The following is a 25,384-nucleotide window of genomic DNA, read 5'->3' as shown; positions in this document are numbered from 1 at the left end:
TGCTCATGAGCAAGCAATGCTGCTACATTAACACTCATGTACAAGACAGAAAAGTGAATCCAGGACAGACTGAATATAAAGGAACAGAGAAAATTGCTATAATAGACTGCTATGATGTGAGGTGCTGTAGACAGTAGATGAAAAAGTCATCAGGTGATTGGCAGGCAGATGAATTACTTGAAAGGGTTGCCACTGGGCTCTTTCCTAAAATACTGCTGCACATTCATGATCAGTGAACCACAGCAGCTTTATTGATTATGAAACATTTACCTGATTGCCTTTAGGCAGGAGAACCAGATAATCACAGCACCACACATGAAATCACCTCAAACACAACTATACTACAGCAACATAAGATAGATTTACAAGTGATAATTAGTGTTAAAGCTTATTATACTCAAGGCAAAAAGTAGTTGTTGTAACATTTAACAAAAACATGGGAATGCTTTCAAATTCAAAGCAGGCTTTAGTATTTACATTTTGCAGTTTTGCTAGACCCTTTGAACTAGTGGGTAGAAATGTGGTTGGCCATTGCTAAATAATCCACTATGTGGAGCTGTACTTGCATCCTCAATACTGGAGCTCCCTGGTCTATGTTTACAAGCTCAACCAAGTACTTCCATCATTGCTTCTGCTTATTAAAGTCTGACAAGCCAAGTCCACTGATGCTAATTAAGTTGGCAAGACAAAGCACGAGAGCTAAATGGCAAATGCACCAGAGATTTCAAGGCTCAAAGATGCAGTGGCCCAGAAGAGAAACAAATTCTGAGGGGGGTAAATGAAATCTTAATTCTTCTCAAGCACCACCTTCAATAATTCTCCCTTTGCAGCCTTTCTCTAATTGCACATCCCACTTGAGCTATCCCTCTGAGACTATGCACTCAGACACTGTGATGTTCCAAATGATTTCATATAAAGACTAATAAAACCTTTTATGAGAGCTGCATGCTCATTCTTTTCTGCTTAAGCAGGTTGTGTCATTTTCACTAATACCTCCACTGCGCTGAGGGGAAATAAATCTGGCTAGAAATCGTCGAAACAGAGCTCCCTACAAATTGAGCTTTTTAGCAATGCAACGCTTCGACAGACTCATTTCCACCATTTCCGCTCACTGGCTGAACAAATCCTTAGAGAAACTTGTCTCAAAATAGACAGAAATTGGACAACATGCTTGGGTCTTCCACTTCATTGTAACAATAACAACAACTCTTAAACTCACAGCATGTCACGAAAAATACAGCCACTCTGCAGCTAATGAGAACAAGTCTGCCGTCCTTAAGTGTCGCCTACCCACTCTGCGCTGATGGCGATGACTAATGCCACCTATGGTCTCAATTTCAAGCTCTGTTTGCTAAGCGGAAATGCACATGTCACCAGTAACAACACACACATTTTGAAGCACATCAGACTTTTAAGTGAGATGACGTCTGGAAGTCATCAGGTCGTAATTTGCGATGCAAAATGTCTCATGGTGTTCAAGTTGCCGTTTCTCCTTTATCATTACATACTAATAATTTGGACAGCATGGAAACTAGGGAAACAAACAGGCGATAGCTTAATTACAATGCTTGCCACAGCAGAAGAAACGACAGCTGTCATTTGTTGCCATCAACAAAAATTTGGAAAATGCTGCTATATGTAACTGCTTATTAGCTACATATAATCATATAATCAAATTAAAAACTAGTGGAGGAAATGAGACTTTATATAGACTGATTTGACATAGATACAGCAGTTCGAGTCAGGTCACTGTAGTCATAAACACTTTGTGGTGGCAGAAACCAGTGAGTACCCCTGGAAATGTTCAAGAAGAAAACCTTTATAGAACACTATTACTGAAATGCTGAGATTTATGACAGAAAACCAATAAACAGACAGACCAGACTAAAGGAAATGTAAACACTTGAGGCCAACTAGGTGATGTATATACGTTATTCAACTACAGAGTTACATGTCAGTAGACTTAAGCAATACATTTAGTGAATAAATGAGTCACATGGTGATATTCTGTGATATTACATTTAATTTATACTAATCTATACTAATTTTATTTATACTATTATACTATGAAGTAACTTTTTTTTATCACTGTGGCTACAACGTGATGACAGAATATTCAAGGATCCTAAAAAGTCCAGACTTTGTTCCCTCATTCTTCAATTATTCAAGCTACAGTCAGTGTATAGAGGCTCCTGCAGTAAATAGTTAGACTTGTTTATCATTGCCCACATATTGTACAGCTGCATTTTATGTCCTTGCCTGTAGCTATAGGTACTACATTAGTTTTTTATGCAAAAACCAATCAACAAATCTTGGTATATGTCCTGGAGAGGAATGCAAAGCACAAAAATGTATTTTTTTTATATATACACATGTAAACAAATAAAAGCTCTTAGGGTCCTGTTGATCTTGTACACTAGGCTTTCCAGGATCCATGTTTGAGGCATTGAGTCATAGGTTTTCTTGTATTTAATCAGGTAGTGCACAGGTTGGTGAGCTTGATCTTGCAGTCAGTCATCAAGACATCAGTATAAAGACAAGTTTTTTCCATTTCTGCCCCCTATATATGATGAAATGAATTTGCTGCATGCATTTAAATGGCACTAACAAAAGGCATCATTGTGTGCACGTTGCACCTGGTATTATCAGATCTAGCTGGACCTATCCATCCTCATATTTACAGTTTCACTCATCACTTTCCCTCTGGTCCTTTGTCTTTCTTCTTTCCTCCCTCCCATTTACTCGTTCCAACACGTTCCCCATCCTTTGAGTTTTTGTGCTCCTTCTGCTCATCATATTCCCCTTTGTCTTTGTTCTGTATCTTATCCTCCTCCTAAACTCGGTCCAATTGAAATCATTCAGGCATCAAATCCCAATAGCCACTTCTGCCACAGAATCAGTGCAAACAAACAGCTGCTGCCAGTATCAGTGCACAATTATTGTCTCAGGATGTGTAATTCTGCATGGAGTTGGTTCTGCAGTATTTATATGGTCAAAACAAAATGCATGTTGAGTCAAAGTGTGTCCAACTCCACTTCACATAACATGATATTTTTGATTTACCAGAAATATACAGCCTGGTGTCTTGGAAAAATCTAACAATTGAGGTTTATAAAATAATAATTCTGAATTGTAAATGGCAATATAAATGAATGAGCCTAATCTGAGACCAGCTGTTCCTTGACAGCAGATCACAAGTCAGTATTAGATCACCACTGCAAGTGGCACTATTTGACTCACAAGGATGTGTAGAGTTGATAAGGTGACCAATTAACACTCACCCTGTTAGCCTCACACCCATCAGGACCCTGCCTTGATTAAAGGACACAAGAAAAAAACACACACACACACACAAAAAAAAAAAGACCACAGAGATAAGATAGATTCAACTAATTTTCTTCTTGCTGCTCTGTTTTTAACTCTATTGGCATTTGTACATGAATTTGGTGGGCTGTTTCCATTTCTGACTTTGATTGAGGTTAGCTGGCTGACAGACTGAGAAATAAACCCACATACACACACTCAGATGTATAATCAGACACTGACAGGTCCACACACCAGCGTGCCCACACTCAGGGCACATACACGAACACCTGTTTAGTGCATGCACACGCACACACACACACACACACACACACACACACACACACACACACACACACACACACACACACACACACACACACACACACACACACACACACACACACACACACACACACACACACACACACACACAAATTGCTCGACTTCAGTGTGAATGCTGCTCTTCAGCGCCCACACAACCAAGTCGTCATTATGGCCCTCTGAAACCCAACCCTGGAGATAATGACAGCCCAGGAGGGAGATTACCCCCTCCTCCCCACACAGGCATCTACACTGTACGCCCACATCCACACTACAGACACAGAGATGAGTGGAAATAAAGGGAAACACTTACACAGACAGCACAGAAGGGCTTAATACTGTTGCACCGTCGCACATCGAACAACTTGCATTTGCGTACAGACAGAAAAACACCAAGGAACACATTCACAGTGACACTCAGGCACTTCTCCACAATAAATGAGCTCACATCCAGGCACAAAAAAAGTACGGTTTTAGTATCTGGCTTTTGTCTCCCCCCCCAGTTCTTTGCAAATCTGAGACATGACTACAACAAAGCAGGTTTCAATAAACATTTTCAAACAGGTTGTAAACAAATCTCCAGTTGAGCAATCTCATCTAAATTATGTCAATAAAAGTGAGTAGCAATAACTCTACATGCATGAGAGAACAGTCTAACCAAAAAGCCATTTTTGTGGATTAAAACTCTTAGAATGGTTTGCAAGATGGTAATCACTGTAGAAGATAACACAAAAACTAAACAGATTACTAATACTAGATGAGCAGTGAATGGCCTTATCACCATTATTTGATGAATATTTCATTCACTTTACAACAAACTGCCCCCTCCCCTTTTATGTGCTTCTGATAACCCGGTGCCTTGGTGGACTCCCTTAGTGATGTTTCTATGTTTAGTGCGTTATCTCTGCAACCCACTGCCTTTAACTCTAAAAGCACATCATGACAAATGAAAGAAAAACAGATACAGGGCAGCAAGGTGCTGATTTCTCCCTCTGGGAGGTAATTTGTTTTCAGGCTTCACACTTCACAAAGGTTCAGCACAGGAAATAGTCAACATCACAACCCATGAGCATGCAGAAGATCATCAAGCTAGAAAAAGCGTGTCCCCAAGGCCCAGTGACATCATCTGTTTGAATTTCCACTCCAGAGATCAGAAAATAGGGATTACTCTGCACTGGCATAAGACAGTATCAATAGCAGTGTACTTTTTGGTGCTTTTCCTATTGATTTCCTGTGTATATGTACACGTGTATCTATGTACTTTACAGCTGTTGTTTGGATTTGGTTATCCTCTGTTTTTCTTGGCAGGATTTGTGAATTACGTGGCTCTGTGGAAACACCAAGAATGTGCATGCATATGTACACACACACACTAAGGCATACATGTGCTGGTAGCTAAGCAACAAGCTCTAATTACCTTCTGCAATTCAATAATGTTCAGCAAAACATTCATTTGCAGGGGAACAGTCTTAAGATCCATGACACAGCACCCATAAGGGAAAAAAGATAAGAGATATGTTACCTAATGACTGTATTGCCATGTATATTTTCCATGCATTTCCACTGTTAAACATACAGCGAGATATATTATACACAAGTTCTGCATTATCTCACTTTCACTCAAACTACTTGTTTGTCAACATTAAATGGCTAGTAATGCAGTAAGGGAAACCTCTGCGCACTCTGGGAAAGCACACAGGAACAATAAACGTGTGTGCGTGTAGTGGGAGGTGGGTTGTGGGGGTGGGGTGGGGATTGTGTATTTTTCTGCTGCTCTAAATGTTATCTGTAGACACATGCCTTGCATTTCTCTCTAAAAACATAGTGATGGCGTTTAACTGATAGGATTCCCAGTGACACTAGGCAAATGAACAAAGAATTAAAATGATAGGTAGTGGTATACCAAAGCATTTGCAAGTTATCTATTCCAATTCATTAATTAAGACTTGGTCTGGCTCATTGTGAGCAAACGTCAGTTATTGAAATCTTATGAACCTCAGAAATCAAACAGTACTGACAAAAAAAAACAACCCATATTGTAACTTACCCAATGGGAAAAGAAAAGGTCTGTGTAGTGTTGACCATGACCATAACCACCATTTAAATAGCAACACAGCCTCTCTAGTGACAAACTGTCCAAGTCTTAGGACCTTAGGGCAAGATAAACATCTATCTTTTTAGTTTGAACCAGTGCATAATTTAAGTGGGGAGGAAAATATAATGGGCATTACTCAAAATGAAGTGTTAATCAAAATCAGTATCTGTGCAGCAACTGCACCTCTACATTGATAGGGAGACCTTTGTTTTCTATCAACAGTTGTTATGCTGTTATCACACCAAGCAAAGCAAAGTTTCTTTGTGGCCAGATTGCAGACAGAGTTTATGCAGCAAAGCAAATTGATACACAAATCAAGGCAAATCAGCATTTTGCAAGAATTACAATATTTTAACTTCGGAAGAAAAATTGCTTCTCAGTATGTCCCTTAGAGCTGTGATTATCCTGATGCCGACAATGAGAAATTGAGAACTAATTTACTGACTGTGTTGTGGGCAGCTGGAGCTGTCTGATTCAACTGCACTTCTAGACAAAGATAGGGAAAAAAGGAGTGGGCTTGGAGAGAAGTGAGTGAAATTATAGGACTTAATGGTAAGTTCTGAAAAAAATGTTTCTGATTTAAGCTATCAGTTGTACTCCTCCTCCTCTGCCTTCTCTGCCTTTTGTTGGATGTTAGGGGTGCAAATTTTTATTATGTGAATACACCATGAGAGGTCATGTTCACCCACGTAAACACTGTCCATAATTGCCGGCTAGATGTGATTGCCACCTTCAGCTCCATCTGATTTGTCCAGGCAACTGCAGTATGAACTGGCAGAATGTCAGATACCTCCAGATACCACTAGGGTCATGCCATTTAGTGTGCTTTCAGATACAGCATCTGCTGTAGCCTAGCAAAAAGAGCTTCTTAAGTCCCCTGTCATTCCTGTTTCTTTAAGCGGTTTTCACTCATTGTCTGAGAGTGTTTGGACACCTTGTGAGATAACATTGTAGGCAAAGCGTCAGGTTTTAGTCTTTGCTTATAACCACCAGTATTCAAAAGTCTTTTTCTCAAACTCAAATGGATCAAATGCAACAGAACAAAATGCTGAGAACACAACCACACGTGTTTTGGAAGCTTCAATGGTTCTGCTCCTTTTTCCTGTTAACTAGAAAACTAATAACACTTCCCTTTTCAACTAGGAAATACAACAAAAGCAGTGTGTGTGTGTGGGGGGTCTGGAACTGGGAACTGGATTCATCCACAGCAGGAGCACAGCTTCAACATCACTGAGCCGCAGTGCATTGTGGATTAAAAGTTATGGAAGCCTTCATATAAAGTCTCACGAGTCGAAATAGTGAAAGTTCATTTTAACACACAAATCTCTGACAAATCAAAAGTAAGACCACCATACAAAGCTTTGGCTGCCAGTTTCCTCTTTGCAAGCCAGTATACAAGTGACTACTGATCCTTTAGTGAGATGCCTTCATTTCAGCACCATGGAGAGCTCCACAGCACTCAGCCATGCCTGAGGCTAATTTTTCCCCTCTTGGGTAGCAAACGGCATCTGTTGGTCTGCCTCTCCAACCGCAGCGATAACTGTACTCCCAAACACTACAGCACTCTAGTGACTGTAGCGCCAGTCAAGGGTAAAGAAATATATGTATATATATATATACATATATATATATATATACTTAATCCATCTATACCCTGAAAAACACAAATCTCGTCACAGCTGTTACAAGTACAATTTTTTTTAACTCTATTTTATGTGATTTTCTTATTTCAGTAGAATTCTGGCCAAAGTAGCATCAGTTTGCTGAATTTATTGTCATTTACTCTAGAAGGAGAGACTTCTTCTTAATAAAGACTGCAAGATTTCAGGTTCTCTGTTGTTGTTATTGTACAAAAAAGATCCACAATGCGCACATCCTGCCCACAACATCCCTGGGCAGTCTCTCACATGTCACACGCACAAACTTAAAGACAGCTTTTCGTGCTACCTGTCATCATTCTGAAATGTCTGGTCCCCCAGCAGCAAGTCCCTGAATCGGTAACGAGGTGGGAGCGGAGGCACCCCTGAATCCACATCAGCCATCTTGAGAGCTGAGATGTCCAGAATAACACCAGAGTTGCTGCTGTTGTTTTTCTGCACGGTCTCAGTGGATGGCCTGCATGACGAGAAAGACAGCAGAATCTGCTCAGCAACCTGTCTGCTAGTACAAGGGTGACATTTTAAAACAATGTATTCAGCTGAGAACAGACAACAAAAGTGTACGTGACACTGTTAATGTAGAGGCTGGCTCTAATTGAAAAAGCATCTTGCAAAGGCTTAAAAAATATGTGAGGAAAGTTATGGTTGTATAATGCACTTGTCTGCAATCACAAAGATGGTTGCTCGGGGGAACAATGACAAACATTTTACTGTAATGCTCACATGCCAATTTATTCACATGGGACAAAAAGGAAACCACAGCAAACAGAAAGGGCCCATTATCCATTCCGTGAAATCCCAAGTAAACACGACATGCATTTATGAGGATGACACACTGAGCACACTGATAATGACAATGAAGATTCTTGACCAGCTATTAAGCTCTTGTGCCAACAGTCTTGTGCTACTAACACAGCTGAGAAAACAGCTTAAGCAGAAATGGTTTGCAATGGGCACACAGGCCCTATTTTAAATCCTGACATGGATAATAATCTGAACCATGTGACTTGATGCAACTGACTTATTTCACAAACATCTTGTATTATTAAACAGAGGAAACATACAAACATGCATACATGCATTATTCAAAAAGAAAAAAAATGGCCCATCAAAGGAGGAAGGGAAAGACATATGAATATGCAACCTATTTACATTTTACAATATACATTATTGCTGCAGGTGCAACATTATTGGTCCATCCCCAATGAACATTTCCCTGGTCACATAAAACGACGGGCAAATTAAAAACTACTGTAACCAGAATGTCAACAGTTAAAATCCAGACATTAAAAATGAAGCCAGAAGTATGATGGTTTGTTGCAACAATTGATAAGAAGTGTATATGACACTTAGTGTAATATTACACGACGCCATCGCCTTGATTAATGCTATTTCACATCAGCTCTCTCTCACCAGCTCCACATGCAATATGTTTCAAGGAAAAGGAGGAACTAGAAGTAACTAGTGCTGTTGTAAATGTCAACACTATGCAGTAGCCTAATGACTCACACTGAGATTAAATGAGATTGGTGCAAATAAATTACTTTTTCATTTTTCATTTCTCTTGGGCCTATTGTCTTTATTATTTTACTTTTTAAAACAAACCCTGGTATTTTTTTATTTTTTATTTATGGCAACTAACAGGTGGATGCAAGCTGTAGTCAGCACTTTTCTCCAAGGCTTCTGCTCTGCTAATTCAAGTCATGGACTAGAGCTCAAGGTTATTGTGGTTGTGGTGGTGCTTTATGTAATAAATTGTCTAGTTTTCTGTTTGGCTGACTGTATTTAAATCCCATCAAATTTATGAATGTAGGCTGCAAATGCAGCAAGTCTCCATGAGCTGGTAACTCCACACGTAAAGCTCTTGCCCAAACATTTTCACTTCAAGCTCCAAAATGACTCAAGGTATACAAAGAGCAACTTGAAAATTCAGATTACATTTTGATAAGGCAATCCACGGAGCAGTAGTAGTGGAGGGACACTACAGGTAAAAACCATTTTGAAAGAACAATGTGCATTTACACAAAATTAGGCAGCTGTTTTTTTCAAATATTGTGGCTAATTATTGTATGTGTTTCCACCTTGTCACACAGTAACACATGTAGGGAAGTTCTTCAGGAAGTTACCTGTCACCGTGGGAACTCGATAATCGGCGTGGAGGGTTCATCACTGGCTCTTACAGGGGGACGTCAATGACGAATGAGAAAGAGAGAGAGAGAGAAAAGGCAAAAGAGAGATTAAACAACACTTATAAAAACTCTCCTCTTAAGACCTTTTGAAAGAGGTCGATCACATCCACTGCCTGTTTCACAGCTTACACGCACAGATCAGTGCGCACTCTCAAACCTTCTGTTCTTTACACAGAGCAGGATTACACCAACACATTTATGCAAGGGTACAGTTTGATATTACCGAGTTCTCCCTCTCCAACATCTCCACTTGATGGTGCTTAACTTTTTTATGGTGCATCTTCTCATAAAGTGGGAAGCAGCAAGTGGGTCAATCAGTTACTATCTGCATGTGTTTATTAAAGGCACCCTTGTGTACATTTTAATCTTTGCAATAGTGAGGAGGGATTCCCTTGTCAAGATGCTGTTAGCACATTTTTTTCTGTCCATGAAGCAAAACGAGGAGAAGGAAGGTCATTTCAGAAACAGGACAAAGACTGTTCTTAATTACCTACAGTGTATGTACAATATACAAAAGCATGCTCTGTCCAATTGAACAAGATGGGCATCCGTGTCTGCATTTCCATCATATTTTTTACATTTCCAGCTAAAAGATAAACCTAGACTTTCTGTTGATGTGCCTTTGGTTTATTGCCAAACTGTCTACAGAGGGAACAATAAGTGGGTAATACAGAGCTAAGTGTGTGTCTGTGGTTTTCATACTACAGTGTGGGCAGTCTTGAGTGGGCTAATAGCAACCAATATCTCCCTTATTAACATTGAAGGCACAGTCCCCCAGAAGGGCAGACAGAGAAAAGAGAGAGAGGTTATGACAGCGAGTACGGTGGAGAGGAAAGAAAGCGGAAACCGGAAACAAAAGGAGGTGAATGCAGAAAAATAAAGAACATATTACTCTCAATGTGTCCTTTACTTTAGGAGACATCAGAAGTTAAGAAGAACTAGATGACAAGATAAAAGAGAGCGAGAACTGTACATTCAATTGTGTAAGTAAAATTAGCATGTCCCCTATACAGTATAAAAGAAAAAAAGCCTTCGACCCTTGAGAGCTCACTTAATGGGGGAAGCAAAGTGACCGCAATAAAAGGGAAAAAGAGTTGCTTGCGGTAAGAGAGTGTCTCCTTTTAATGGAGCGAATGCCGTGGATTCAGACCAAAGAGAGCAGATGGAGCGAGGAAAAGCATGTGCAGGGAAGGCATAAAACTCGTCTTTAAATAAATAACAGGAACCAGGGCGAGAAGAAGACTAAAAAGAATCAAATCCGACTTACAATGGCTGTAAAAATCTGCAATCGTCTTCTTCAGAATTATGTATTTCAAAAGGTCAGATGAGACTAACTGCCTTTCAATGCAGAGACCAATATCTAGACATAATGCTCAGCACAGTCTGCAAGCAAAAAAGGAAATCTGTGATTAAAACCATCATCTCTGAAACATAGTTATCAAAATGCCACATTTGAAAAAAAGTTTGTTAGTGACAACAAAACTTATAATTAGGGGAAAAATCGGGGAAAAAAGTTACCTATTAAGGTGTTGGATGACTGAGCCATCAGAACTGACTCTTCAAACGTTTTTTAACCTCCACAGAGAGGCAGAACACCAAGATTCCCCCAGTTGATGTTGCTATTCTAAAGCAAACTCACATTATTTTCTGACTCATCAAGGCATTCAGTGGCCCCTATAAACGAGGGTAATGGCATCCTGGAAGGGACCACTCAGCATCAATATAAAGCTGATCACTGTATTGATTTGCAGTGATGAACAATGGCAGAAAAATGCTCTACACCACAGTGAATCAGAGCTACCAGCCCATCCTCACTGCAATTACCAAGGGTTCAGGTTTAATTTTTCACCAGTCTGTATTTAATTAATACAGACAAACATAGAGCAGGAATGCAGTCATGATATTTTCTTGACAACCAAAACATCTGAATTTAGGCCCACCACAGATGTTATGGCTACACAATATAAATAACAGAGAAAAATAATAATAATCTTACTTCACGGTACAGCATCTGCCACCAAAGCTTTACAATAAGCTTGATGATATTCACTGAACTTGTACGCGTTAAAACACACAGTTGCATCGCACCCTGTGATTTCCTGTTAACTTCGTTTACCTGGCTGTGCTCCCGTTTCTGGCCGAGGTCCCAGCATGGTAAACTTGGGTTTGATTCAGATAATCTCCATTCGCTGCACTGCATACTGCACTGCGTGTGCGACACAGGATGCTTCCCAACAACGAGTACCCGCGAAAGCTCTGTCATCACTGGAAAGTGACAATTGCAAGAGTTGTGGGGTGGAAGTTAGCTCCAGTGATCAGAGGTGGGAAGAAAAGGGATCCAACAGAGAGCTTTGGGGGTTTAGTTAAATCCCATCAACCCAAAGAAGGGTCTCCTGACAGCAAAGCGTGAAGCATGACTTGCTAACTTCCTGCCATTACCATTATCACATGTACGCGATTATGGCACACCTGACATTAAACGTAAATATTCATGGGCGAAAAAAAAAAGCAAACAACCGACTGACTTCCTTGTCGCTTAGCAACAACTTTGTTTGCCACTGTTGCCGAACTACATTTCTTGGCGGAAGGAAGACGGACGTTAAGTTAACGTTACTGTCAGTCCCACGCGGTCGATGATAAACTTGCGCTCGTCTTTTTAATTAGCTCGCAGTCCCCTGTAACCGTTGTCAGCTGCTGTTATATAACAACCCTTGCTCTCGGAATCACTCAAATTACAGCTTCTCTTCACTGTTGTCTCCTGCCATGTAACGTCTGCTTACGCATATGAAGTAACACATCAAGTAAGCGCGCTGTCCAGCGGGTTTCCACGCTGTCCGGACAACATCATCATCCTCATCCTCATCCTTGCTTCCCAGGACACAGCGGGTGAGGGGCGCTGATTTCCCAACCTGAAGTCACCACCGGTGCCTCGCCACCTACCGGACAACCTTGGAATAATTCGTCGTCTGCCGAGGAAACTGAAGCGTTTGATGCTGACAGGAAATTTCTAATTTAAAAAGAGCTTTTAGTGAAATGAAAAAAACCTAATAATAGATTATGCAGTTCTGCGCTGTCACGGTTATTCCCACCCAAAATCATGACAGCGCAGAATTCTTTCAAAGTTATGTCAATGCAAAAGGCTGGCTAGTATTTATTTATTTCCAAGAAGTGGTATTTAATGGGTAGTGACAGATGTACCTATATATCCAGACACATCTGGTTGGAGAAAAAAAGTGCATTAAAGTTCAACTATTTTTCTACTATTATATTTCCACTGCCACACGATAAATTACATGTGGGGGAGCTTTACTCTTAGCTGCATACTGGTCAGGAAAAAAACAAAAAATCACAACAGTCCCCAAAATTATTAAGTTATTTGTTGATCCTTATAAATATCAATATCGAGCAACATTTTATGGAGCATATACACAGCACGTGTAGAGTCTTGGCAACTTACACTTGCAACATCTTCCTACAACACACAGGGAAAAATTCCATATTTAATATTTCTGTTAAAACATACCTGCAACAGCTGCTCTGTCCTCTGCTATTTGCCTCACAACTGTCCCCCTCACATTGAAGAAAATATTCATTATGTGTGCACAGTGGCACGACTGGGGAGACACCGCTGGTTCCTGTGTGTCTGTGGAAAAGCCGCGCTGCTCTGTGTGTGTTCCTTGTGTTGAGCCTCTCCACATTTCAGCCCATTATTCTCCAGGGGAAAGAGCTCTGAGCGTCATCGTTTTAAAGCCCACACAGCCTCTTATGCTTTCCCATGCCAGCAGTCAGATCTCACTCACTCACTCACTCACTCATCTCGCTAAGGATCTTGATTCCCACAGATTTTCTTCTCCACTTGATTTGTCTGATTTTGTTGGTTTACACCGCAGCGGGCACTTACCCTTCCTATCAGTGGATGTTTACACAAGCTCAGTGATGAAATAGGATGAAGCACTTTATTTACAGTCACTGCTGTGGGTCATTTACAGTCATTTTCTGCATACTTTGAATAGTCTGAGCCACTCGCAAAAATTCAGTGATATGATTAACGTCTACATAAATTTCAAAGATGTCTCCAGCTTATTGAAATAACTCAGAAAGGAGCTGTGATTGGTTACTTTTAACACACTTCACATGAACCATGCCTCATTGTAAGACTAACAACATGCACTTGCTATGTTTTTATCTCCAAATCCGTGCCTTAGCCATGATTTAGCTATGACTAATACCTGTTACTCCACATTAATATTTAATTAGCAAGCTCATGAATTAAAATGAGATCATCTTAAATGGTGCTATCCCTTCAAACACTGATTCACTTTGTCATATTATGAGCATTTTCGTGATTGTCTCATTTTTACTTGATTGTTTTTTCTTTTTCAGAATTGTATAAAATCTACATTTTAAGTCTGTCAATCCAAAAGTTAACCTATTCTTGAAATCTGCTTTCTACAGATTCATCTGTTTATAATTTGTAGACAACAGACATAAAAGATCAAAACTGGGCAGCATGTAGTGTGCTTTAATTTTAGTTAGCTGTCACCATCTTCTAATGCAGCTATGTCTCATTTTGTAGCGAACTCCTCCATTATTCATTTATTCTACTGCCTTTACTTGAACCGTATCACAATGTGTCCCTGAGCCTACATCCATTAGGCTATTTCTCTCTAACACTTCTGTCCTGCTCATATAATATGAGTATTGTTGAGTCTCAGTACAGCGCAGCCACTCTCCCACCTGGATGCTTACTCTTCATGCTTCCAAAGTGTCTAAAAACAGATGGAAAGGGAAACATGCTCAGACAGTGAAGCACCCAGATTCAGCTTGCAGCCTGAAGGCATATATAATATATAGGAGCCGTACATGAGCACAGTGCATGAATCACAAAGAGACTATCTATTTGTCTCGCTTATAAGCAACAGCGTATTTTCGTCCTGCATACACTTTCTTTAACATTAATCGATGTAATGTTACATTTGAATTTTAACTCATTTTGGAAGAGACATCTCTCCTCTTTTTTGTGTCTTGATTTTTACTAAAGTAAGAGTCGGTATTTTTCCCTTTAACACCATTATCTGAACCTGCCACATCCAGTGTAATTACATTTACTAAACATAAATGGTTCGAACAATCCAGTTAAACATAAAATTATTTTGATTAGTTAATCCTTCTCCCATATTACCAACGTAGTGTAAACAATAACCCTTCGGGAAAATATTAATATAATATATTGTATCATATCTTATTCAAGATATTTGATGTTTTGTGCATTCATGGCCTGCCGTGCCCTTCATGATGTTTTAATGTAAATACATTTCCTCTTTATAGCTCTCTACTACTAATTGATGTCATTGAATAGTGATTCAGTTCATAGCTTGTTTACATTATGGCTTTCATGTTTCCTGCAAATGTAATTAACAGGGAATCAAAACAAAATTATGTCAGGGCTTATGGCATCATTTGATGCTTGTAGCAATCATTTTGTATTAGTTTTGTCACAAATTCAGTTCTCCTCTTACCTCCATGTGTTGTTTTCATGGCTGTAAACTTCTGTTGTTTTCAGATGGGTGAAACCATCAGATCCTCCTACAGCCAGCAGTGCACCATTGAAGACTAGAAGAGATATCTGATAATACACAAGTAGGATAGAGACACACATATATATACTTTATTGATCCCAGGATTTCAGATTATGTTACAAAGAACTAAGTCTTTGTTTCAGTGCTGAAAACGATCCCAAGTGTTTTCTTAAAGTATCCTCGTTTATCTTATACTGCGCCTGGATGCAGTTCATAGCTCATCCACTGTGGGAAACAAGCCATTTTATTCTCTCTCTCTTTAAGTCCACCCCTTTCATGCAAACTTTCTCCCGATTGATTACCTGTCACATACACAAGGTTTAAACAAGATGTCGGTAGGATTGCTGTCACCAGATAAGCATGACTGATTACGGACATCTGATCTCACTGATATCATACAGAGTCAAGAGTAGAAAAAACTTTTTGAAACTCAAAGTCCGATGCTTGAGATTGTGTCATTAAGGTGCTATTCTCATCAAAAGTAAATAATCTCAACAGTTACTGGAAAGATTTAGCATTTATTTACACTCACATTACACTTCTGGATTAGTCTTTTTTTGCCTTTAGAACTGCTTCAGGTTTTTGTGGCATAGATTCCACAAGGTGTTGGAAACATTACTCAGATATCTTCGTCCATGTTGACATAACGGCATCACGTAGTTGCTGCAGATGCGTCAGCTGCACTTCCATAATACAAATCTCCTGTTCCACCACATCCCAAAAAGTGCTCTGTTGGATTGAGATCTGGTAACTGTGGAGGCCAGTTGTGAAATCATTGTGAACTCAATTGTGAATCGTTGTCATGTTCAAGAAGACAGTTTGAAATAATTTGAGTTTTGTGACATAGTGCGTTATCCTGCTGGAAGCAGCCATTAGAAGATGGGTACACTGTGGTCGTAAAGGGATAGACATGGTCAGTAACAATAGTTAGGCAGGCTATGATCTTGAAATATTGCTCAGGTGGTACTAAGGGACCCAAAGTGTGCCAAAAAAATATCTGACACATCATTACGCCACCTCAACCATCACTAGGTTGAGCTATTGGTAAAAAGGAGGATGGAGGATGGATCCATGCTTTCATGTTGTTTAGACCAGATTTTGGCTCTACCATCCAAATATTGCAACAAAAATCAAGACTCATTAGACCAGGTAGTGCTTTTTCCAATCTCTGTTTTCCAGTATTGGTGAGCCTGTGTAAGTTGCAGTCTTTGTTTCCTGTCCCTAGCTGGCAGGAGACCACCACCTAATGTGGTTTTCCACTGCTATAGCCCAGCTGTTTTCAGGTTTGACGTGTTGTGCATTCAGAGATGGTCTTCTACATATTTATTTATAAATAAGGCTATTATATTTATTACTTTGCATATTTTCATTTTAAAAAGTGGTTTGTTGACTTGTTTCCTTCCTGTCAGCTGGAGGCAGTTTGGCCATTCTCCCTCTGGCATCAATAAGGCATTTGCACTCAGAGAACTGCCACTCACTGGATATTTTCTCTTTTTCAAGCTACTCTCTGTAAACCCTAGAGATGTTTGTGTGGGAAAATCCCAGTGGATCAGCAGTGGTAGTGTCGTAAGATATGGAGGGAAATACTCAGACTGTGGCATTTTGGTGACTTTTCACAAAGTGTCACTTTAAGGTCACTTAAATAAATCACCTCCAATCATTCCGACAATTCCCCCTAAACCTGTGATTGGCCGAACAGAATTTGTGTTACTGAGCAGTTGAAAATGTGTGCCTAACAAAGTGGCCTGTGAGTGTGCTTTACATTTGTAAAATAAATCTGTGTAGACTTTCCACATTGTACCAAGAGTATCACAGTTTTTCACTCAAATATGTTCAGTCAAATATTTTAGCATATAGTTGGTTTGGCTCAAATTTGATAGATACTTTTATGCCCATAGTGTGAAAATGCCCTCATCCAGCCAAACTAAGGTTGTGACACACAACTGCTAATTGACACTCTGTCCTTAGTGTTTTGTTAAGCTGCCAAAAGCTGGTATGCAATATATGAGATGGTGAGCACTGAAAACATTATACTGTTATCAGTGCTGGATTTGTTTAGTTTTGGTTCCTGATTTATTTTGTCAATACCTGACTTTTTTCCCCCCCATCGTCTCCTGAATCTCTTTGTCTGTAGCTCATTTGGTTTGTCTATTTGTGCATCTAATTTCTCAATCAAAATAACCTCCTGTTTTATTTTGATAATTTTTTTTCCTTGGGCATTTGTCTTGTTTCAATTTTTTATCATTGCTTTCCCTGCCCTGATTAGTTTCACTCATGCTCTCTTACTCAGTTTTATACTTTCAGCTCTTTCTTACTCATCTAGCATCCTACATTTGGGTCCTCTAACTTTATAATGAATTCATTTTAATCATCAGCACCATCACAATCCAGTGAAAGCATGCTAGAAAAAGCTTTCAGTAAGAACCCTCTTCATTGCAGTGTAAATTATTAAACAATAAAACAAAAGAAAAATTATGTGATCCTCTCTCATTCATGTCACTCATATTTTCTCGCTCCATATTTTCAGTTTTTATCATTTGTATGCAAACATGCCCAGATGTTTTTTTGGTTTTTTTTTTTAGAGAGAACAGTTTATGTCTGTTGTACCGATCTACCCTCTCACTCCTCATGTGTTTCACAGGCATCCACCTCATGGTGTCACGATTGAACCTTTGCAGCTGCATGGAGCTCCAGCTTGAGCTCATCTTTGCCCCCGGCCATGTAGAGGTGTCCCAGGTACACAGCACAACCAGCGCTCTCTCTGGGACTCAGCATGTGGGAGCATATCGACCAGGTACCATCTGCAGGGTTGTACCGCTACACTGGGGAACATTTAGAAGATAGCACAAGTGAGGGGAGGCCATGTATACTATTTAATGCACAACCACATACACTATGTGTGTAGCACTACAGGTAGGGAGTGTTTATGTAGAAAAATGTCCAGGTTGTCATGGGAACCGCTGTGTGGCAGGCAGAGTGTGGACCTAGATGCAGGACCCAGGAGGCAGAAATTAACTCAAAAACTCAGCTTTATTGCTGGAACTTACAGGACAAACCAAAACAAATGCAGAGCAGCACATAAGAAAAAATAAATGAGGACCCTTGGAGCAGGTAAACAAACGGCCATGAGGGAAGGATACAACAAACAACAGAGGGAGACTCAGACAATAAATACACACCAAGTAATTAGAGAGACGGGACACACCAGGGAACACAGCTGACACTTGTTGGGAACACAAAACAAAGAAAGCAAAGCCAAACAGAGTGCACAAGAGACAAGATACTGGCAAAATAAAACAGGAAGTAACTAAACATGGCATCACTAACAGACAAAGACTTGACAGAAGGCATGGGAACACAGGGGAACACAGGGGAAATAGAAAAGGATAACTAAATATTACATAGCCAAGAAGATGAACTAGACTGCAAACCGGGGAAATAATAAATGCCAAAGGAAAATGTGAACTGTACTAATATACAGAAGGAGCTAATCTTAAAAACAAGTGTTGAACCCGCAGAGAAACACAAAGCCCTGGATTTAAGACCCATAACACAGATTTTAGTAATCTACTCTACATAATAAGCTAAAAGTGTTTCCTGTAATATATGTACATTTTTCAGTTTGTAAAAAAAGCATGTTGGATATTCCAAGCCAAGATTGTGTCCAAGAACTTGATGGGAACCAAAAAATGGTTGTGGGAATTGCACTGATGAGCACTTCTCATAGACAAAAATAGTTAGGAACAAGTGACTTGTGTTTATCTTTGGCAAGGTTGAAGCGGTTGCCTGTGAATGTGTGTGCAAGTTCAGTTTTTGAGGGTAGAAAGGGGTCAGGTCACAAACAGGGCACTAAATATTTTTTGTGAGTATAGCTTTCCTATATTAACACATACTATTTAGCTTTAGTTTATTCAGCTTTTATTTATTTATTTATTTATTATTCTTTTAGTTTAAAAAAATCTTCATATGAAGGCAAAACAAAATGTTAGGTATTTGTTGCTTCCAACTGTTTAAATGTGGAGGGCTGCAGGTTTGCACAGTGGGTGAAAAAAAGTCTGTCTTAGGAAAGACATTTTTTATTATTATTATGATTAGCTCACATTAATTCATAGTAAATAATTGTTAATTCAACAAGGAGAGATCATGTGAGAGAATTGAACGTGATTTATTGAGTTAGAGAAATTATTAGGCAGGAAAATCTATTAGCCAATTAGAGTCTGATAACCATCATCAAGGACTTAAGTGACTCCAGAGTTTGGATGCTAGTGAAGATGAAGATGGAGGCTCTGACTGAGGTGGGGAGGAGGTGAGCTGCATGAATCAGAATCTAAAAGGGAGACTGACAGAGGACTACTGAGATTTAACGTAAGCAGATCGGCTCAAACGAGGCACGTAAGAAGATGATTGGACTACAGTAATGATGTCAATATTGAGTTTGAGAATGTGGGTGAGTGGAAGTGACGTAAAGAATCGACTACTAGCCAAACAGCCGGGGATGAATGCAGGTGAGTGATTACAGATTTTCCTTATTGAAGTTAGGCATAATATTCGATTTCAGCCTTTTATCCTGTTGATGTAATCAGTATCTGTGAGGTTTAGGACAAAGATAGTCTTTTGCAATAGCATCGCACACCTGAGTCCTTTCACCATCACTCCCTCCCATTACACATAGGTTACCTTCCAGCACAGCAGCCACAGCTGGTTCTTCTTGTCAGCACCGCTACCTGCTTGGTCCATTTGTTCATTTTTGGATCATATTTATAACAATGAAACAAAGGTTATCGTTTTAGCAAGTGATCTGTCCGTCATTGATATTTTTGTGCAGCTTGAATTCTTTGTTCCTTCCTCTGAGTCAACCTCTTCAGCTTGTCATCAAATTAATGTGAAATGTCAGGTAAATGAGAAAATTATTAGATTAGTTTTAGCTACATTTATAGAATAATTCTTATTCATAGCACAAACAAGTTTCATACATGGACAGTAAACTAAACACATTAGAAGACTCTGTTAGGAATGGAAGATACATATTTATTTTATTTGCAAACACTAAAGAGAGACCTTTCATTTCAGTGAGAGCTCTTTAAAACAGTCTCATTTGTTTACAGTCTGCACAAAGTGGAATGACAGTTCATTTTGTAAGATATTGACCTTTAGTTTGCACTTATGCTAAAGTACCTCTCTATAGTACTTATGAAAGTAATGCCATCATGTCCTCCACTGGCATACAGGTATCTGTCCATTGCCACCAGACACACTGCACTCTGAGGGTTGTTCAAGGGTGCTACATCTGTACTCCAGCTGTCTGTGTCTGGATTGTACCTGCCAGGATGGAAATCAAAGAGTGGGATGTCAAAGTGTTGGAGGAAGATAATATCAGCTGCTGGCAATAACATTTTGAGAAGACAAATCACAGAGAGATGCTTTCATAGAAACTCGGCTTTTTAAAGTATTTGCAATCTTTGTGCTTTGTGCTACTTTTAAAGTTTTTCAAGCTTACACACAAATAAAAATAGAATAACATTCTATACTGTTCATGGGGCAGTGCAGGAATGTCACCTTTGGTTCATTTCTATCCTTTAGGAGGGTCTTGCAACAGACAGAATTAGTCAAATTGCCCATTTACTACAATAGCCAAATACTGTTTTCCCCTTTATATAGCCACAATTTCTTAGTAGCCTCAGTAGCATAAAATGACGATGCAAATATGAATAGTTACCAGAGAGATACTTCAAAATGAAGATAAACTATTAGTTTAATTAGAGTATTATACTACTCTCCAACATTAGCTTTTGCACACAGACACAGACACACACAAACACACAGACACACACACACACACATACACACACATGTTCGCACTGAGAGAAAATGTTTTAGTTGTGTGGGCATCTGTGCAAACATCTGTCAAAGTGTTTCCTCTCCACGGGAAGGCTATTAAAATTGTTTTCTCTGTATTCAAGGCTCTTAGTTGAAAACCCACATCCTACAAAACAATACTTTCTCCTAATTGGCAAAATTTTGCTTGAGTGGGACATTTGATATTCCCCTGAAATGTCAGAACAGCGATGTAAACACCCTTCAGAGATTAGGTGCAGTCGGCTAAGGGGCAAAAAAAAGAGCTAGCAGGATCAATGCATAGAGAGTTGATCATTTGGGAGCAGGTCTTCCCCATACTGTTGTCAAGAGCCTGCTGGGATGATTATTATTGGGTCAGTTGGCTGGCATCCATTTAAGAAATGGCTAACTGTGGGAATTGGGAAATTGGCCAGCTCCTTTGAGATATTTGAAGGAGCTGAAGAAGTAGAGCAAGAAAGAGAAACTCGTTGACTAGTGCACTGTGTGTGTGAGTGAAATGGCTTATTTTGGACTTTCTGGGCCTATGAGAAATAAATACTCCAGAAACATCAGGAGATGGAGAAAATCCTATAAAACAAGAATTTGGGGCAGTCCATCGCTCACTAATAAGATTATGATTTGATTTTACTTTATTTTTAGACACCTGCATCAAATTTCTGCCTTAATACTGACCTCTTCTGTTGAGTAGCATCAACAACAACAATGGCAAATAAATACAAATCTCTCATTCTCCCAAATTCTCCCATTAGTTCTAGTATACAGCATACACAGTTATGCAGTTTAAAGCAGTTGCCTTTCTTTTTATTTAATATGAAACATTGATCTACAGTTTAAGCAGTGCTTTAAAAAAAAGATAAGTAAGGCTTGCATATATGATTTTTGGCACAGTGAACACAACTTTTAAAAACTCAGGTATCCTTTGAGTGGTTGTGGCATTCTTTAATACTATGCAACTCCTCAACATTAGCTCTTTTAAGAGAAGGAAAGCAGGAATAAGTGTAGGGCTAATGATACTCAGTTTTAAGATTACCAGATTCGACATTCAGACATTGTAATGTGTCATGAAGAGAATGAAAGTTATAAGGTAATAGTTGTGTTAGGTTGGTTCGTTGACTGGGAGGAAAAACACAAACACAAACACATTACAGAGAAATGGGATGGTTTTGTAAAGAAAGGAAAATCAAACTTGTGGATCCTGAGAAAAAAGGGAAAGTACGTTAGATTGACTGTATTACACAAACTGATGGGAAATAATTCTACTGAGAAGTCAAGGAGAGTGGCAAACCATCATATCCAGGAAATCTGACCACCCTAGGAGGAATTTGTGTGGGAACGCTGTCATAAATTCACAAATATGACACTGACATTAAGCATAATTCGAGAAGACCCATTAGATGGTCATTGTGTATAAGACTCATTAACATCTAACCAATACTCTAGGAGGAATAACAATTCTGGTGAATTGTGGAGGTAAGGACAGAGGGTCATAAACATTTTTTTTCTTTCGGCCAGATGAAATAATTACTTGTGGATATTCTTTTATTCCATTCAGGAATGTCTTGCCCTGTAAGTTTTGTACCCTCAGCGTTTGACTTATCTACAAGCCTGCTGCTATATTTGTCAAAACAACCATGAAGTCTAAATTAAATTAAAATTTCACAATGCTATATTCTTGGTCAAAGAAAGTTACATCAACAATAGGACAGAGGTCTTTTAATATATAGACGTTTGGACCATATATACTTACACCATCTCTTGCCAGCCTTGGCTTAATGAAAAAGGATCAGCACCCCATAGCCTACTGCCAGCAGTTGGTCCACAAGTCACCGACTTTGATGTCTCCACATGACACCTATATTACATTACATGACTTCATTCTTCAGCTCGACCTGGGAGGAATTCTCTGTTTGAGCCAGGCAGCTCATACTTATTAAGAGATGACTTGTATTTCAGAGTGTCACTGCCAGCTCGAGCATGCTTCCTTTCACCTTTCCTTGCTGTGATTGCTTGTGCGAGGTAATGAAATGTCAGGTTGAATCATCTTGTTCCACAAAATTAGCCTAAATGAAAATAACCCATTTCAGTTAAAGCCTCTCATGAAGTCAGCAGTTTAACTGGAAAATGAAATTCGCGAAGCAGCATGAAACAAACACAAACTCAATCTGCTCAGAGGATGACGTGAAATGCTTGCAGTGACAAATCCTTAAAGGGCTTTAAGTGTTAATACCAAGGGAAAAGTTTTGAAGTTATTCCATAGTGTGGCATTTTTAAATAAAGCTATTTGCCAGATTAAGACCACTGTACACACATAAGACATTTTAAAACTCTATCTCCACTCCCCACATTCCTGTAACATTGCAGGTTATCTTCCCCTACCCACAGTATAGATCATGCTGTCCAGAGTCCCCACAGCTGCACTGACCAGAACGCTGACCATATTTGCAGCTGATCTCCACTCGTTATACTCAGGACAGAAGTCTTCTACTGAACAGGATGTCAGCTGGAATTTACCCCCCAACTGCCCAAAAAAATATACAATACAGTTTTCATTAAACATATCTTTTTGTTGGCTGGGAACCAATTCTGTGTCTATGCTGTACAACTGATATTCTTACAAATAAAGAAAAAATAATATTAGGGTTAGCCCACATCAGTATAAACCATATCAAAATACATCTCACTTCCCAATGATTTGCATATATACATCTCGGAGGTTGTTCCTGGGATCTGCTGGATCCACTCGCCTCGCTTGGGGGCGAATTAGAACACCTAGCTCAATGTGCCTGTTCATTTTAGCTGCTATGATGCCTGACAGGAGCTTCCATGTGGTATTGAGGCAGGTTATTGGCTGGTAGTTGGATAGGACCAGTCCCTTCTGGGCATCCTTGAGGATCAGGACTGTCCAGCCTTCAGTTAGCCATTCCTGGTGTCTCTCGTCTACTAGCAGCTGGTTCCTTTGTGCTGCCAGATGCTCATGGAGTGCTGGCAGCTGGCCACTGTGATGGATACTGGACCCTGTTCAGGGAGGTTGCTGTGGTGTGCTCTTAGATCCACTAGCCACTGAGCATCGCCATTATGGTTTTCTCTTCCAGGATTGTGCTGTGTCCATCCTTGGTGGAGCTGTTCTCATATTGTTCCTCTGCCACTGACAGCAGCTGGTCAAGGCTGTGAGTCTTTGCTTGGCAGTTTCCAAAGTCTCAGGTATGGGCAGGTTGCTGTACTTCTTAGGCACCCTTTTCTTCATTGCACCTTTGTGCAACTCCAAAAGTTGGCTAACTTTCCTCTGAGCTACCTTGATTTTGGCCACTAGTTTCCTTCTCTATGGAGGGCACTGTTACTTGTGGCTGTTCATCTTATAGCCAAGCATCTCTGGTTCACTGCTACCATGTGTAGCCTCGGTGATGGTTGCAGTAGGGATCTTCTGTAACGCTGCATCCACATCTTCTAGTAGACTTTCAGAGGGTACTTCACATAGTCTTGGTAATTGGCCATGGAGGGACCAGGTTTCCACCTTTGCCACGAGGTGGAAAGGTGGTCAGCTGCTCTGGCAATCAGCACACCTTCAGTCATACTTGGGGCTTGGTACCCAATCTCAGCTCCCACTTGTTGTAGCATTTGTGTTATACCTCATTGATCTCCAGTTGTGATAGCAGCTGTTTCATCCAAATGTTGAAACACTGAGCTACTAGTTGTTTTGCTGTCAGTCTGGATGCTGGGTATTCCATAGGTCCCACATCCTCTTTGTGTAACCGCTTCTGCTGGGGTTACTTGGTAGTAGCATTCCAACAGTGCCCTGTTCTCATCCCACATATGCCTTTGTGTTCAAATAGCTCTCTTCTCATCAGTGTCCTGGTTCCTTGCAACCTGACGCAGACCTTGTTAATCCACACCAGTATGGTTTCAGATAGCTCTCTATTGCTCATATCTGAGCTAGGCTTGGTTACCTGACAATGAATTCACTGTACTCAAATGGTTTCCACAGTCACCAGATCTCAATCTAACAAAGCACCTTTGGGGTGTGGTAGACCAAGACCTGTATGTGCAGCAGAAACATCTGCAGTAACTGTGTGACGAGTGCTCCTCTGAATAGTGTATGCGTGAATGGTTGAATACGTACTAAAAACACTTTGAGTGCTAAGTTAGAGTACAAAAATGCTGAAAAATAGTTTGATCAATTTGCCATTTAACCAGGAACCCTTAATTATTAACCAAAGAGCCTGCCCAGGACAGACTACAGCAATTACAATAAAGTGACCACAGCAGTCTCACAACAGTATGGTACTGAAACTGCAAGATCCAGCATTAATTGGTCTTGTGAGAGAGTGAACAGATGCATTCATTTAATGAGGACTGCAGACTCCTTCCAAAGCTGTTTACTAA

The 25,384-nt window shown here is 39.8% G+C and overlaps 1 protein-coding gene and 1 long non-coding RNA gene across 8 annotated transcripts in view; one reads left to right on the top strand and one right to left on the bottom strand.

Moving 5' to 3' along the window:
- Window positions 1-13,458, bottom strand: part of kcnt1b (potassium sodium-activated channel subfamily T member 1b) — a 73,741-nt gene extending 60,283 nt beyond the window's left edge. For 4 of the 7 annotated variants that reach the window (XM_039620776.1, XM_039620782.1, XM_039620778.1 and 1 more), the window contains exons 1-3: window positions 13,093-13,458; window positions 9,507-9,555; window positions 7,670-7,837 (exon numbers count right to left, since the gene is read on the bottom strand). In XM_039620776.1, coding sequence (XP_039476710.1) covers window positions 7,670-7,837; window positions 9,507-9,555; window positions 13,093-13,267 — 392 coding nt within the window. In that variant the 5' untranslated portion in view covers window positions 13,268-13,458. Of the gene's footprint in view, window positions 1-7,669; window positions 7,838-9,506; window positions 9,556-10,836; window positions 10,953-11,087; window positions 11,485-11,685; window positions 13,055-13,092 lie in introns of those variants that run through there. The other 3 variants (XM_039620779.1, XM_039620780.1, XM_039620777.1) reach the window with 3 other exon arrangements.
- On the top strand, window positions 12,373-20,635 carry LOC120443069. Its single transcript, XR_005615114.1, has 3 exons — window positions 12,373-12,455; window positions 17,790-17,942; window positions 20,377-20,635. It is a non-coding gene; the product is annotated as an uncharacterized LOC120443069 (long non-coding RNA).
- Window positions 20,636-25,384: the final 4,749 nt, after the last annotated feature.

Source organism: Oreochromis aureus, linkage group 12 (assembly GCF_013358895.1).
Source record: "Oreochromis aureus strain Israel breed Guangdong linkage group 12, ZZ_aureus, whole genome shotgun sequence".
NCBI lineage: Eukaryota > Metazoa > Chordata > Actinopteri > Cichliformes > Cichlidae > Oreochromis > Oreochromis aureus.
The sequence above is the reverse complement of the archived record's forward strand: the minus strand, read 5'-3'. Positions and strand labels throughout refer to the sequence as shown.